This window comes from Stegastes partitus, unplaced genomic scaffold (assembly GCF_000690725.1).
Source record: "Stegastes partitus isolate 25-593 unplaced genomic scaffold, Stegastes_partitus-1.0.2 Scaffold814, whole genome shotgun sequence".
Taxonomy (NCBI): domain Eukaryota; kingdom Metazoa; phylum Chordata; class Actinopteri; family Pomacentridae; genus Stegastes; species Stegastes partitus.
Genome location: NW_007578545.1, coordinates 283,435 through 299,500, shown reverse-complemented (window position 1 = coordinate 299,500; position 16,066 = coordinate 283,435). Strand labels below are relative to the sequence as shown.

General features: G+C 41.7%; 2 protein-coding genes across 2 annotated transcripts; both read right to left on the bottom strand.

The window, feature by feature from the left end:
- Nucleotides 1-69: 69 nt before the first annotated feature.
- On the bottom strand, nt 70-11,506 carry heatr6 (HEAT repeat containing 6). Its single transcript, XM_008292506.1, has 20 exons — nt 11,210-11,506; nt 10,195-10,302; nt 9,904-10,044; nt 9,255-9,370; nt 8,608-8,722; nt 8,409-8,510; nt 8,138-8,302; nt 7,801-8,051; nt 7,415-7,589; nt 7,128-7,334; nt 5,374-5,473; nt 4,895-5,274; nt 4,677-4,799; nt 4,498-4,584; nt 3,118-3,252; nt 2,909-3,031; nt 2,686-2,810; nt 2,333-2,429; nt 1,495-1,699; nt 70-1,238 (listed from the first exon to the last, which is right to left on the bottom strand). The coding sequence occupies exons 1-20, from the start codon at nt 11,504-11,506 to the stop codon at nt 664-666; spliced, it is 3,627 nt and encodes a 1,208-aa protein (XP_008290728.1). The 3' UTR covers nt 70-663.
- Nucleotides 11,507-13,491: 1,985 nt separating this feature from the next.
- dynll2b (dynein, light chain, LC8-type 2b) lies at nt 13,492-15,621 on the bottom strand. Its single transcript, XM_008292502.1, has 3 exons — nt 15,506-15,621; nt 14,683-14,827; nt 13,492-14,296 (listed from the first exon to the last, which is right to left on the bottom strand). The coding sequence occupies exons 2-3, from the start codon at nt 14,812-14,814 to the stop codon at nt 14,159-14,161; spliced, it is 270 nt and encodes an 89-aa protein (XP_008290724.1). The 5' UTR covers nt 14,815-14,827; nt 15,506-15,621; the 3' UTR covers nt 13,492-14,158.
- Nucleotides 15,622-16,066: the final 445 nt, after the last annotated feature.

Here is a 16,066-nt window from a genome sequence, read left to right as displayed (position 1 = left end):
GTGAAAATAGTAAGGTTCCAAATGTAAAAAAGAAAAATACAAATACACTCACAATGGCCAGAGTCATAGTTTAAGCTTGAATTTGTTTTTAATATTTGTTATTTTATTTTATTGTTTTTATAAATCAGATAGATCTAAATCTAAAACATTAAAGTGACACAGACTAAAAAGATTCAACCCTCTTGGTCATTTTATTGATTTACCTCTGAGGTACACTTGTGCACAGCTGTTCAAGGCACTTGGAAGGTAGGCTAGAAAACGTGCCACAGTTTTTCTGTGGATTTAGTCTTTCTCAGTTGCTTCTGTTTCCTCATGTGATCCCAGACTGGCTCCAAGGTGTCGAGATCAGAGGCCATACGATCTGCAGGGCGGCTCCTTATTCTTCCAGTTGCTGAAATACTTTAAGACTCTAGGTTTATCTTTTGTTCATTGTTATTTTTCAGAATGAATTTGAGACTCCCCCCTGATGGTATTGCATGATTGTTAAGAGCATTTAAAGAGCCTAAATTATTTGCACAGTATTGGAATTCATAGTTCAGATAGTAACTGTTATGGTTCTTTTTTTTTTCTCTTCAAAATAAGACAGTACTGTACAGTATGTACACTTTCATAAAAAGTCATAATCTCTGAAGCAAAATGGTAAAAGTAGGGATGTGATTTTCTTTAGGCCTCTTCACAGGTCTTTAGCAAATCTTCCAGGAAAAGAACCACCACCTCCTTGCTTCTCTCCTCCTCCCCTTCAGCCTTTAACCCCTTCAGTCGGATCACAGTCTGCTGCAGACCTCCAATTCTCTGCTGAGGGTGACAACTGTTCCCTCCTGCGTCTTTCTCTCCCTCTGTCTCCTCTCCTCCTCCTCCACCTGCTCCTTCTTCTGCTCTGAGATACTTGATCAAATACTGTCTGATGCCGCTCCCCTCCTCACTATCCAACGAGGCCCCGAGGGCGGGCATGTCCTGCGACTGGCTGAAGCTGAGCAGGTGTAGCAGAGCTTGTGAGAGTGTGTGTCTCAGGCTGGCGCTGTAGCGGTACTCCAAGAAGTCGTTTGTGTCTTCGCTGTTCTCAAGCGCCGTCGCCAGTGAGTGCCACACACAGCTGAACCGCTTTGCGTCTCCGTAGCAGTTGCGGTGGGCGGGAACTGCCAGGGCGGCCGCAGATTTGATCCTCACTTTAAAGTTCTTACAGGAGGTAACGACATGACAGAGGGCAGCGAAGGCGTCATGAGACCACGGGGCTGAGTCTGACAGGAGGAGAGAAATGAAAGCAAACTGTTTCATACACCCAGATAAAAACTAAAATGCAGATCAATCAGACTTAAGAACATTTTATACTCCTTGAACTAACGAAGAACCAACATAGTGTGTAATCTTAAAGTTTAATTTGAGTAGCTGTTTTTCATACAGGTAGACATTTAGGGTCATCAGCTTCCTGCTGATGACAGCGTGATGATAAGTTTGATCAAACAAAGCTGAAAGTCCTGGGAATTAAATACTTACCAAGCGGCAAGGCGGGGTTTCTGAAAGCGTTTCCCAAAGCGTAACAGGCGTTCCACCTGACCTTCATCGTGGCCTCTGATTGCACAGTTTTAACCAGAGCACGAACTGCGTCTTCAAGCGGGCGCTGGAAAGCAGACCGGGTCATCTGACTCTCACGCAGGAAATGAAGCAGATTTCCGAGCGCTCGCACTGCGTTAGACTTCACCTGGAAGAGTTGATGGGAGGATGCAAGTTCAGAGAGATAAGAGCCAATTAAAAGACCAGAAAATGGTGTAATCAAGGGGCAGACATTAGATACATTCTAATACTAATACCACCATATTATACAGTACAACAAAAAGCGATTTAGTATGCCCCTACACAGACTACATTAAACTCAGTGTGCCAAAAATACCAGGATGTCCTGCTACATCTGGTCAAATTGTGCAGTATGCAAGCCAGCACACTTTTCTGGCCATTCTGACCTGCAACCCTCTGCATGGTTACATCGTATATGTAACTGTGTCAGAGTCACTGTGTTAGAGCTCATTTCACACAAAACATTGCAACAGTCAAAGTTTAAGGTGCAAATTTATTATGTAGTAGTATGTTCCAATTGTATGCATACTGCATGTACTTCGTAAAGGCAGCTATATACGTCCTTACAATAAAATGTATCTGATCTGGTATGCAGCCATTGTTTCCTCATGAGAGCATCAGTTATTATTAATACAGAGGTAGAAGATACTTGTTAGTCATCTATGTTACACAATCAGTTGTCTCCAAACTGGCTCCGTTTGACACAACCTATGTTAAAACAGATGTTTGTGCCTTCCTGTTGTGTGTAAAATGCTCTCACCCTGTCTTTGTCAGCTGCAGCTCGAGTGGCTGCCTGCAACATCTTGAGCAGCAGCATGTCTGAAAACTCTTCTTGGAAGTCCACACCTACACTCTCCCTGATCGAAGAGGCAGGAAATAAACAGATTACAGATGTAAAATCTCTAACCACAGACTGTATTGTTTGGAAGTGTGATTGTTTTGTACACACCCTTGTACATTAATCTCATCTTGTCATGACAATAGTTAGCCAGTCTTATATATAAAAGTCTCAGGATAAACATCATAAATATTTCATTTATTTAAGATAAAATAACTTTATCCTAGTCTTATAAAGGTAATCTATTGTAAAGGATTTATTCTGCACTTTCTTACATGTTAACAATGAGAGTGTCTGTGAGGTTCCCAAGGGACCAGGCAGCCTTGGCACGGACGTTTGTAGATCGATCATCGAGGGCAGCAAGGACAGTATTTGCAGTATCAGCCACGAACATTACATCCTGAAAAGAAAAGAGTTTTTAGAGATTTTAATCACTTGATAAAATATTTTATTTTCTAGTGTAGTACAGTACAAACAGTTACTAGTGTATGTCCCAACCTCTCTCAAACAGGGGAACAGAACGTAGATTCCCAAAGCTCTGACAGCTGCCGTCTTCACCAGATAGTTTTCAATGTAGGTCAGCCCCAGCAGCACGGTGATGCACATCAGCTGGGTCTTGTCCTTTAAAACAGCATCACACACACAGATCCATGAAGCTCAGTTTTAGCTATGTGATACAAATAGAGGCCAATCAAAGAGGAACTCACAGGTAGCTGTGCAAAGGCTTGTGGCAGGATGGAAGAAAGTGTGTCGCAGGCGCTCGCCTGCAGTGTGGGATGTTGTTCATTCTGCAGCGCTCCATTCAGCGGACCGCTCAACACCTCTGACCAAAACTGCACCACCTACATGGTGCAAACATATGCATACAATGGAAACAAGTTAATTCTGACTACTACTTCAAAATGCAACAACATGACATTACATTACATTCCCCATGTCCTCAGTCATATCAAACATCTGTATTAATATATATGATGCCGCTTAAAACTGCAATTATCTGTGACTGCACCCTCCATCGTGGATGTTTTTCTTGTTACACATGAGATTACAATCAAAGACTAGGAAAAGATTTTCTGAACTCTCTAAAACCCCAAAACCTGCTGGTAGGTTTGAAAAGAATGTTGTCTTTAAAAATTCACCAAAATGACAACATTTATTAGTCAGAAATCGTAAAAACACAACAAACCAACTTTCTGACCATCTGCGAACTACTTATCTGTGACATGTTTAATGAAAATCACTTTATTCTACGTGTCTCATTAAAAAAAAATCAAAAAATTCGTCGAACATGAAACATTTGTTGTAACCAGATTCTGAAGAAAAAAAATTAGAATAGTGCTTCACAGCACAACTGTGAAGTTTTTAATGACTCTGCTATGACAAACATTCACACAACAAAAACTGAGGGACTTTTCAGGTGAACTGTGTTAACACAGAGCAGATGGGAGACAACTATGGAAACCGAGAGCAGCATCTATGTGTGTTCTATGTACAGTCACCATTTTTAAAGTATTTATGATGCCTGTGTGCACTTGGAAAAATGTTGTAAACGTTGATTCCATTTTTTTATTTATTTACTTATTTTTTAAAATAAAATAAATAATCAAAGAAATTCAACTTTTTCTTCTACTTTTATGGAGTCACAGCTTGGTTTCCTGTCTGCCCTAGGCTACGTGTATTCTCAAGTACTTCCTGCAGACTGTAACCTAAACAGCACAGATAAGAAAAGAGCTGTCATTCTACAATCATGTTTTAGAAATCATTGAAAACATCTATTGTCATCTCTTGCTGTTCAAAGATTCTAATGTTAATTAAAATACTCTAATTTTCAGACGTAGAAATCTTTAAAAGAATTTTTAGAAGTGGAGAGAGCTACAGTAGCCTATATGAATATTTTCTGATGTACACTTTATGTACATTCTTTTAATTGTTTACTTACTGGCCCTGTTAAAGTGGATGGGAGCTATACAGTGGCTCAGTGTTAATGTTCACACCTTCACACTTGTTGATGTATGGCGATTTATTTAGTTTTGATTTGTTTAAAAACAGATATATCTTGACTTAGTATATAAAAAATGTGTACTTACTTGGTTTATGGGGACCCTTGAGCTCTCAGGCACATTGTTCTCTGCTCTGTACTGCTGGATTATTCCTGTACCAAACTCCTCTAGTAGCTAAATAAAAAGACAGTGCTTGCGTCATTTCTTATCACTTAACAATATCATTTTGATTACAAAGTGATTACACATTCACTAGAGGACATTACCTTTGCTCCATGCAGCTGTAAGGAGGGGTCTGTCTCCCCAAGGCAGCGAGCGCTCACCTGGCCAATCTCACACAGATATGCTTGGCTTAGAGAGAAGTAGCCACGCACCAGGTGAGACAGGACCTGAAACGCATTTTTTTATTTATTTTTTTAAAATCTTCAGACTTCACAAATGTGTGTTTGACGCCTGCTGTTGTTGCTTTCTTATTATCTCTCACCTGCAGAGCTTCTAGTCGAACAGGAGGGGGCTCTAAAGCAGTGCTTCCTCCTGCTCCCTCGCTGTCTGACTGATCCTCTCTGGGCTGAGTCACCAGCGACACACACAGCTGCAGCAGCCACATCGGGGCACCGTCCCCCTCCGCCGGTGTGCGAGGAACACGAGGGGAGTGTGTGCGTGAGCTCCGCTGGGAGGGTGTACGAGGGGGCGAGGACATCCCGTCCCTTTGTCTCCAGCTGAGAGCGGAGTCCTGCGGCGTGCTGCTGCTGCCGCCGCTGCTGTCCTCTGGCTGTCGGAGGAGAAGCTGCACCTCGGGGAGAGGAGCCTGAGTCGTCACCAGAGCCCCATAAAGCGTCAGGACCGACACGCGTACATTCACGTCTAAAGACAGAGCAGTTGTGCAAGCAGAAGTGTATTTTACTGACCTGTTCTTTTTAATTCTCATGTACAGTTATCTGAGTGAAATGACAATATACAGACCTCTGTGGCGCACATAAGGACGAATCTGCTTCCAGAGCAGTGTGAGCAGGCCAGGTCTGAGACGGTGGTAGGGAGCATTGGCCACCAGGTAGGCCAGACACTAGCACACAGGGGAAAAGGACATATTCTGTTATATTAAACATGCATACCAGCATTGGGCACCATCTCAGCACAACTTGTTTTGTGTTCTTTTTCTTTGCAAGTCTGAATTTGGAGGGTGTCACGTTTCACAATACTCTGGAAGGTTGAAATTTGGAACAAAAAAAAAATTTCATCCGTTCCATTAAGTGCCTCCAGAAGGAAGATTTCTTTTTTTTTTTTTAAAGCCTGTGACTATTTGCGGCATCGAGGAGGTGAGTCATCATCAGCACCAAATCTCTCTCGCCATTTTCCATCTGTTCAATTTTAGTTTTCTCGTTTGTAATGAGCCTCAAAGGGATGTTAGTGTGGCTGTAGAATTTTGTTCATTGTTCCACAAGGTTCAACTATAGACTCTTTGAACACATTTTTAATATCACAAACAATGCAATTCAGTACTCGTTTCACAAACAGATCAACCAAAGCATCAAAACAGATTGACACATACAATTATCTATTGTCATATCACATTTCAGAACCCTCAAAAGAACATAGTGTAACACTAATTGCTAATGAAAGATTCATAAGGTAAATGCAACTTCAACCCAGATGTACTACAAAGAGGAAGGACTAATTACCTGATTAAAAATTCCTGATTCATCTAACTTTACAGTAAAGTTGGCACTTGCCCTCAATGAGATAATAAGTGTTGGATCTACTGTGACTAACAGTGGTAACAGTGCTTGTTATAGTTTGAATGATGCCAAGAAAAACACTAAAAATAGAGGAATGAACAGCTTTGTATGCACATATTCCTCTGTTACAATAATCCGCCATAGTTAGTAAGTCTGTAATGTCTCCTGATGTCCAGGAGTTGAAAACAAAACATTACTTCAGAAAGAGAAAACGTTAAGACTTTTAAATACCTTCCTAAGAAAGCTGAATTAAATGTTTTTGCACCTATTCAACACCTGCAGATTCTCTGTATTAACCCTTTATGGGGCAAAGACCATATTTGGTAACTTCCTTGGACATTCAATATGTCCACCCTGTGCCTCTCCTTGAGGTTGAAGAACCAAGTGCACTTTGATTTAGTTTTTATATTGGTGGCAATACCACTAGCTTACAAAAAAATGTTCCAGGCACTTTATAAACGCTTTGCTACTGGTTGTGGAAGTATCATTACCTCAAACTCAAATGTTTCTAAATAAATCTTTTTTGTAGTTTGTTACTTTTTCTTTTATTTATTATAATTTCCCTTTTTTCACCGGAGACAGGCAACATGTTTGTTTTTGGGGTTTTTTAGTCACAAAAGTCACAAAAGAAAAATATCTTGAAATATCCTTCAACAACCCTAAAGTTGAAATGTTCATTTTAACTATAAAGGGTTAAGGCCTCTAAAATACATCTGTGTTTCCATGCTTCTGTTAATTCTTCATTTTAGTTCCATTTTGGTCTAATCCCACGGCTACTAGATATCAACCCCCAGTGAGATCTGTGCTCACTGTCCAACTTTGCCTCAGCTCTAATTTCACTTTTAGAGAAGGTTTACATGTACATGCTCAAAAAGTTTAATCGAATAAGGTCAGAATGACTAATCATTAAGGAAGAATGTTCACTTTCCCTGGCCTCACACACAGAAGTAAAATGTGTTTCTCAAGCGCATGTTGTCCTACCTTTATGACCTGTGTGAGTGTTTGTGGGGAGGTTTCAGCCAGCAGAGCCAGACTCAGAGCACGGTGCAGCTCTCTGATGGCAGTAGCCAGAGTAAAGGAGAAAGGGGTGTAAGATGTTCGAGGAGACGCTGTATCTTCGGCCACAGCCAGGAACTGACGGGAGCCATCCAGCATGGCACACAGCACCTGAAGCGCACACAACCGCACCTGGAGGGAGCGTGGAGAGAAAGATGTAACAATCATATGTGTCGAAGACCACTGTAAACACGGTTGAGAGGAAGTTGTACCTTTGGCGAGGGGTCCTTCAGTACAATTGTGAGGAGAGTAAGAGGTGGTAGTCCCCCAATAGGAGAGTCAGGGATAAAGGAGGACCAGTACCCATACAGAGTCCTCCTCTCTACAGCTTTCACTACTGCCAGCAGACAGTGCAGTGCTCCCTGACGCACACGAGCGTGGTTAAGTCTGAAAGAGAGAAACACTGCAGCTTGAGGTTCTTTAGGAGTGTAAATGCTTGAATGAGATCAATGAGACTAAAATGACCTGACATATGCATCCACTTTACAAACATGGAAACATTTAAAAGGAACTGCAGGCGTGAAAGAAAAGCTTCTATTTTCAGTTAAAAAGTACGATAGCAGCAACATGGATGGACACAAGTATTGTCTTTCTGTACCTTAGTTTGCTCTGTGCGTTGCCCTCTGGGTCAGAAAACTCAGAGTCAGAACTGTTTCGCTTCCAGGATGGGTAGAGAAACGAAGCAGAGGGTTTAGTCAAGGCCTCTCCCTCGCCTCTGCCTCCCTCTCTTGCCCCTCCTGCTCTCGGAAATGCCGGCACTGTGTCTCTGTCTTCTTCCTCTCCATCATCCCCTCTGCTCTCCTCACTTTTTGTCTTCTTCCCCTTTCCTTTGGATTTCCTCTTTTTATTCTTCGGAGAGACAAATAAATTTAATCAAAAGCTGAATTTAATATGACCCCCCAGCTCAGATCAAAACAACTGAAAGCTGGTCTTACCCCTGAGGATTTTCCTGGCCCAGCGGCATCCTTTGGTGGTTCTGAAGATTTTGGGGGCTCAGCAGGTTTTGGTGCAGCAGGACCCTCATACTGCGGAAGAGGTGCTGGGTAAAGCACAGCCGGCCACTCCACACTCACTCCTGGAGCTCCCTGGAACATTAGCCTCTGCAGAATTCATGAGTAGTACTCCAAATTAATACGAAACAAGTGTTTGTGCAGTAGGAGTTAAAGAAGAAACAGAAAAATATGTAAGTGTGGTATGATTTTGCACCTTAAGCACAGCCAGTACAGACCCAAGCTCCTCCCCTCCACCAAATTTCCACTTTCCACCTGAGAGACAACACTGCAGTCCCTTCAGTGCTGCTTGGATCACCTGCACAGATGACAAAACGGCACGCACTGATCAGCTATGAGTAAGTGTATTTTTTTTCTCATTTAAATGTTCAGTGCGGCACACAGAGTATAAGTACCAGGCAGTAGAAGAGCTCATCAGTGTTGGGAGGTTTGGGTGACTGCAGCGTTTTCAGGAAGACTCTGAAGCATACACTTCTGTACTGATCATCCAATGGTGGCTGACCAGGAATCCTGGAGGGAAGCAACCAAGAAGAAACTCAGAAACAATTGCAACCAAGGATATAAGATCAAACAAAAGAACAAAAGGAACATTTGGCTGGAAAATATCATACATATTCCCAGATTAGATAAGTAAATACGCTTAATGAATGGATCGTGTACATAGGCTGAATTAAGGAGAAACAAATACTTGGAGAAGAAAACAGAGCTTTTTGAACATACTCACATACAACAGTACATGTTTTTAGTGTTATGGCTGATCAGTGAACATTACAGTCTAAATATGTATTTTTACTTCTTGTAATGTGAATCTCGATGAGGATATTAAAAGTTATTCTTGGACTGAGTACACATTTAAACTGAGGATTAGTTTGCTTTCTTCAGCTCCAAGATTCAGAGCTATGAACCCTGACACATGATTAAAATCGTCCCTTCAGAAATCAGATCAGACACATGACATCAAGGTTTTTATATGGACGACAAACTACACATCTGACAGAGATAAAATACACAGCAACACACAGCAATTGTATTAGTAGCTTACCTGAGACAGATGTTGGCCATACAGGTAAGAGCAACACGGCGCAACTCCATATTTGGCTGAGATAGAGAGCTATACTGCAGGAGGACTCCATCGTCACCCAGTAAGTCGTCAAGGTGCTACGAATGAAAGAAAATTCTTGACGTAAATATTCAACAAGTCTGACTCACTGGATGTAGACTGCAGGTATTCGCTTGCCACATGGTGTTCCGCTCCCTTTTTATTGTTTATGTGTTATGGCTTTTAAAATCCCCCTCATTACAGGAAGCAACAATCTCCAGGCAAGCAATTTACCATACCAAAAGGTTTTGCAGAGGATTTGAATTGTGCAGTAAGAGAGCCCTGCTTGTTTTTTTCAGCAATTTAGCCATTTTAATGGCATTGCTTGCCTTCCTGCATGCAAATATTCTGCCAATACAATTCCTCCATCACTGTTTTGTGGGGACACCATCACTGTATCCTGGGCTTAGCACCATCTAAGATGACTGTGATTGGGTTAAACAAACACAAACAAGCTCACCCCCTATGGCACAATGATAATCAGGTGGAGTCAGATCATTCTGTACAGCATGGCACCAGCACTAAAGAATGGCCTGGCTATGCAAGATTATATACAATATACTTCCACAAAGTGCAGTGTATAAATACGTACCTGGTGACAATGTGGTCCGTTCCCATACACTGCTGTGGAGAGTGCCAGGAGGACATCCGAGTGTGTCCATGAACTGCATACTTTCAACGCACTGGCAGTATAGTTCACCAATACATCCAAGGTCTGTTCATCCATTATTACCTTTAAAAAATGAGAACAAAAGTAAGACAAAATATGAATTTGCAATTGAACGAGAACGTACAGGACAATATATGTGACAAAACAGCCCTAGACAATAGATGGGTGTTGTGTGTTGTATAAGCTCCACTGTCACTAAAGTTTGGTTGTTACCTTTAGTTGATTGAGTAGACGGTGTGAAAGCTGGCAGAGTTTGATGACTAAATGTTCTTGACTCAGCGGCACGAGACAGCTGACATGTTTCAGAAGACTACACACATCCTGAAATGGAAAACAAGATTCTCAAGTATAAGCACAAACAAGAACAATTTTGGATATCACAGATGTTGGTTCAGCTCACTTAGGAGTAACAAGATGCTAATGCAAACATGAAAACTTTGCGTGTGTGTCTCTTTGTAATTGCTGCCAGTGCACAACTCTTTCAGACTGCATTGGCTGAGGAGCTGCTGAATGACTGGAGATCCACTGTTGCTGGAGGGCTGCATAAGTCGCTGCAGGTTTCTCACAAGTCACAAGGTGGCAGACATAGAGTTGTTTCTACGTCGTTGCTAGGGTGTTGGTGGGGTGGTAATAGGTGTGTTGCTATGATCATCTTTGCAGTTGCCAGGGCACTGAGAGGCTGCCAGGTGGTTGCTAGGGAACACTGCACGGTTGGTAGGGTGTGCTATGTGTTGTTAATACTTGCAGAAGCAGTCAGTGGCCAGTTTGAGAAAATAGAGCTAAGAAGACAGCACCTGATTTTATCTTATGTTCCTCCTTGGTTTAAAGTGTTGGCATCTAAACTACCTGAACTGCAACTACACAACCTGATTTCATTACTTACTGATTCCACACACTGGGTGGGATACTGATGGCAGTAAGTAAAGCAACATTTAGAGTGTCAGCAATGTTCAGGCAATTTTATTATTAAAGCCATCCAGACAAATTCAGCTGGGTTTGCTGTGTACCAGCTCACCAGTCCCATACACACAAGTTCATAGTTTCAAAATAAAAAAATAAAAAAGTAGGCTTATATGGTTTTGGGGCTGTTGCAGTGTGTATTCATGCCAACATTAGAATCTGCAGAGACCTCAGTGTTTCAGACCCTTACAGAGCATTTAGGTTGAGCTTTAAGTCTCACCAGCTAAGTTTAACACAGACTACAAAGACCGAAGCGACTATCTGGTACCTCTGGCTGGATGTTGATGCTGGGGTCGAAGGTTTTGTTGTAGTTTTCGGACAGCAGCTGGTCAAACAGCAGGTTGAGCTCCTCTCTCAGTTGGCCTGAGTCTGCTCGCAGGGCTCGGAGCTTTGCGGCGCAGCGGGAAAACTGTTTCTCGGCGTCCGACGACGAGTCGGGCTGCCAGGAGTCCCCCGACATGGGAGTGAACGGGACGGCCTCTGCGGACAGAGCCACCGGGGGGAACGAAGGGAGGACGCCACGGCGACCAGGAGCCGGTGCTGACAGCCCGGCCTGAGCTGCCATGTTGCTGCTCTTCTTCTTCTGGGTTGGCCGGTGGTCGGCTAACAAAGTTGCAGATTTATTAGCGCCACCGAGCGGACTGGAGGTTTGAACGGCATGTAGCCGGAAAAAAATAAAGAAAGAAATCTCTATCGACATTGTTTTCTTCATTTATTAATGTAAAGAAGCATATTTCGCATCACATATCTTCAAGGAGGTTCCCTACAGTTATTCTTAGCCATTAGCTTAGCTTTATTGAATGTGTGACATCCAAGCATCGGGCTCATTACTGCCCCCTACAGCGGAACCCAGAACACAGCACTGATGGGGATGCTGTGAAAACTCCACATGCAAATGTCAACAGCTATTTTTATTTGTTTGTTTGTTTGTTTTTAGCTAGAATAATGTTGTTTTTACATTTACGCGCTGCACAAGATTTCTGTCACTTCATTAAAACAAATAGCCTGAAGAATATCTGTTATAAAAATTCAGTGTTATATGTTATGATTCAATGCTCTTTGTCCACCTTTTGAAATACAGAAGGCTGTGAAAGAGCGTGCACAGAACTTGCAAACAGTAACCAAGCCTGTGCTCAGCAGATGGGAGCAGAGGAGACATCTGTTGTATGCCTGTATAAAGGCTACATTTCTTTACTCTGATGTCACTTGTTCTTTGTATGCCTGTATAAATGCTGCAACGTTTCTTGACACTGTAGCCACTTGTTCAGAATCTGTACTGTGCATGTGATTCCTTGCTGCAAATAAAACTTTGCTTTGACTTAAGAGACGACTCTGTGTATTGATTTGGAGCAGTTCAGACTCCACGGAAGAATTTTCCTAACAATATCTCTGTTTTTGACAGAGATATTGTTATAATCAGCTGACTGACTATGCTTTTCTATAATTAAAAATTGCATTAAACATGTAGAAGAGTATTATAAATGTGTTTTCTTAAGCTTTAGTTTTGCACATGAATCTAAAAAAGTACTAAAAAATCAACAAGCATAACTATTCTTCTAAATGTTATGTTTGAAACAATGGGGACATTTTAGACAAAAACAGATCTTTTTTCTTGAAAAATTGGTTCGGTAGGTCAGCTGATCACCTCGCAGGATCTTCTATTGGATCACAGTGGACTTATCTATTGTTTAATTTTTCCAGCATGTGCTACAAACTATAACTTTGTAATGGGAGCAACATCTAATGGTTATGTGGCTCAATACAAAAGTGTCCCCTCTTGTTTCCTCTATTGACACAACTGTGGTTTAACCTCGTTTTTTATTTATTTATTTATTTATTTTTACCATTGTTAAAGTCTTATGTTTCAAATGAAATACGATCAATTATTAACTAATTCTGCATTATTATATTAGAACATGGTGTCTGTTACACATGACAAACAAGCACACACTATCAATCTCATCGTAATCTTAGCTAAGTTTCATGGTCATATACATTTTTAGAAGCAAAGCCTCTTTTCTGTTACCTAAAAAATGCAAGCAGGACTTAGACAATTCAATTCTGCCCTACTGAGATAGCTGTAAACATTGTTAATGTATTGTTTTAATGTCTTTATATTTAAGTCTAACAAGATATTTTCTATTTCTGTATACCTGAGACAGCTGGGATAGGCTCCAGCCCCCCCGTGACCCTAGTGAGGATTAAGCGGTGTATAGATAATGGATGGATGGCTATGCATACTGTTTGGTTGATATTGTGCCTTTCTCAGCTGGGTTACACCAAGATGTTCTTTGGCTCTGCTTCCCCAAATACTATCAAAAGAACATCTCCAACAACTTAGCTTTTAAAGTCATCTGGTTGAGTTTAGACATTTACACCTCAATTTTCTCTGTTTAATTTTGCATTGACAGACACTTAAGTCTTTACCACCCACATCTACATGTTCAGTCAAGAAATCCTCCTGAATATGCTGCCCAGCCCAAAAACCTCCCAAGACATCTGATTGTAGTTCATGCTAGTGAAACAAATTCAAAGCACACATACACATGGCACATTTTGAACCAATTTACTGTCTCAAAGTCGTTTTTTGTGCTCAACATGATGAAAATATCACAATACTAGACTGCACACTGAATTACATCGCAGAGATATACAGCAGCAACATTGTGAATATTCACAACTCAAGTGTAAACAGGAATGTTCAAGCATGTACAAAACCCTAAATCTCTTAGCATGTCGTATTCTTTATTCAATGTAAGCAACAGTCTTGGCATTTTTAGTCTATTAGTTGACACTTAAAATGAAAGGCATTTTAACAAAAACTCTGTTGCTCATTTTAATTGAAGGAAAATAAGTTATTATACAACAGATTCGCATGAAATAATGTACAGGCCCTGTGCAATAATGCACAGCTAAATTAATGGAGAAATTATGAGGCATAACCGAGTCTATCTGATGTGCAAATGCTGATCAAGTGACGTCATGAAGAGTTGTTGTTGTGTTTTTTTTTTTTTTATTGGCCTTTTCTATGAATGACACATCAGTCCAGGCATGACTAACGCACCGTCCATGGATGGCAACAGTATTGCAGGTGGCAAAAAGTAATGGATTGAAGAAAGCAGAAAACCAGGAGGTAGGCATGTCTGTAGAAAGGTGGTAGCAGATGTACAGTGTGGCACAGAAGTACTGGGAGCTAAATGTAAAGTAGTGTTGGGTTTCAGCCTGACTTGAAGAGTAGAATAGCCACTTGACCCAGGTAGAAGTAGATAAAATGCTTCGTCTCGTGCGTCACGTAGCTGCCAAAGTTCCTCCCAACAATGCAGTGCCATGTGGGGTTGTACTTTTTGTCAAACTCCTGCAGGTGAAACAAACAGTATGTTACAGGCAAGAAGCAGTCAACATGTTTCAAAAGGTGTGAGACATTTGTCTCAGGGCTGAACGTTTAACTGGCTTCAAACCATTGCATTTGTCAATTCGGAAAGGTTTTATTTTCTTTTTTCGTCCCCCCGGCCCTTTTGCCCCGGGTTTTAAGTTTTCTTTTCATTGTTTTTCTTAATTCTTTTGTTTTTCTTTTTGCTTTTTCCTTTTTTGTTGTTTTTTCGGGGTTTATTGTTCCTTCTTTTTTTAATTTGTTTCCCCGTTGGTTTTTTAAGGTTGGTTTTCCGGCCAAAAATTTGCATTTGGCCTTTTTTGTTAATTCGTTGAGCCCTACCTTTTGCCACTCCCTCAATAATAACATACCTTTTTGACGTAGGCGGCAATGTCCTTCTCAATATTGTACTTCTCCATGGCCTGCATGGCACAGTCCACCGCATCCTGCTGCATTTCATCAGACATATCTGCATTCTTGATCACTGCCTTCTTGTCAGACATGTTGGCGTTCTGGCTGCAGGGGACAAAGTCATATTTAGAGACATTTTCTATACACTTCTTACAAGATGCAGCCAGTTCTTGATTGGTGCAGCCAGTGAGCCTTGTTGATGTATTCCCATGACTATTACTGCTGCTGCTGCTGCCACCTGCTTATAGAAACAGTGTCAGGCTCTGGATAGGAATCCACCTATTTGCATTCTGATTTGCATCATGGAGCCAAATGAGGGCTCTTGTTCAATCCAGGAGATTGACAGAGGTGTTCTGCAGTTTACTCTGTGCAGTTATGTGACTGCACAGAGAGCCCTCTGTGTGTGTTGAACAGTAAAAAGAAGGGCACTGACTTGACATAACGTTACATAATTCAACATTACAGAAAAAGACACCTGTGCTGGCACCTGACAGCATGACAACTTTGGCTAAACGCTGTTTGAAAAGCAACACCTTTGCAGGCCATATTCAACAAGTTCATCCTAGAATTGCACCTTTCTGTAACTGGGACCACTAGCCCAAGATGTCAGGTTTGCATCAATGTAAAGAAAGTGAGAGCAGCGTTCATTCCCATGACACATCCAGGAGACTCGGGCGGCATTAGCATGCATGCAGCAGAAAGCCTCAGCGCTCTCTCTCACCTGCTTCACAGGCTGGACCATCAGATAACAACATTACGAACAGGATTAAACAAGACTCTTACCGTCTCCCTGCGAAGTTTTAATGTGTAGTAGAGGTGTACGCTACGGAAAGCTTCACAGTTTTTCCTTCATTTATGCAAGGAAGCGTGGTGAGTCCGCCCCGCCCTCCGTAGCGCATCCGGTCTGTGATTGGCTCAACTGGAGCCTCCACCCTGCAGACGGCGTTTTTTACTTGCGGACACCACCTGCATCTTATTTCCACCCAGAATGCACCGTTTCCATCCGTTTCTCCCTCCCCCCCCTCCCTAACCCATCAGAGGGCGTGATCGATGGAGGTGATCAGGCCGGTCGATAGTATTGATCTGTGTAAACTGGGGAGCTTGCGTGACATTAGAATCTAAATTAGAGCGAGACGAGGTCGCCTCAGGATGATTCCCAGGTCATGTGTGAAAGACAAAAGCATGCATGGGGAATACGTTTTTGTTTTTTGGGGGGGGTTTAAACGGATTTTTCTAATTCTATGTTACCAAAAATATTATAAACACTCGCGATATATGCTACTATTAAGTATTATATATGAAAGCACCCCAGCTCTTAAAAAAAGATGTCAGCACAGTTTCACA

Excerpts from the sequence above, each read along its gene's own strand:
- dynll2b (XM_008292502.1), bottom strand. The coding sequence starts at position 14,814 with ATGTCTGACAAGAAGGCAGTGATCAAGAATGCAGATATGTCTGATGAA. Across the intron at positions 14,297-14,682 it reads TTGCCGCCTACGTCAAAAAG|GAGTTTGACAAAAAGTACAA; the intron begins GTATGTTATTAT and ends TTTCACCTGCAG.
- heatr6 (XM_008292506.1), bottom strand. The coding sequence starts at position 11,506 with ATGGCAGCTCAGGCCGGGCTGTCAGCACCGGCTCCTGGTCGCCGTGGC. Across the intron at positions 8,052-8,137 it reads GGCCAGGAAAATCCTCAGGG|AATAAAAAGAGGAAATCCAA; the intron begins GTAAGACCAGCT and ends GTCTCTCCGAAG. Across the intron at positions 1,700-2,332 it reads CTGCAGCTGACAAAGACAGG|GTGAAGTCTAACGCAGTGCG; the intron begins GTGAGAGCATTT and ends CAACTCTTCCAG.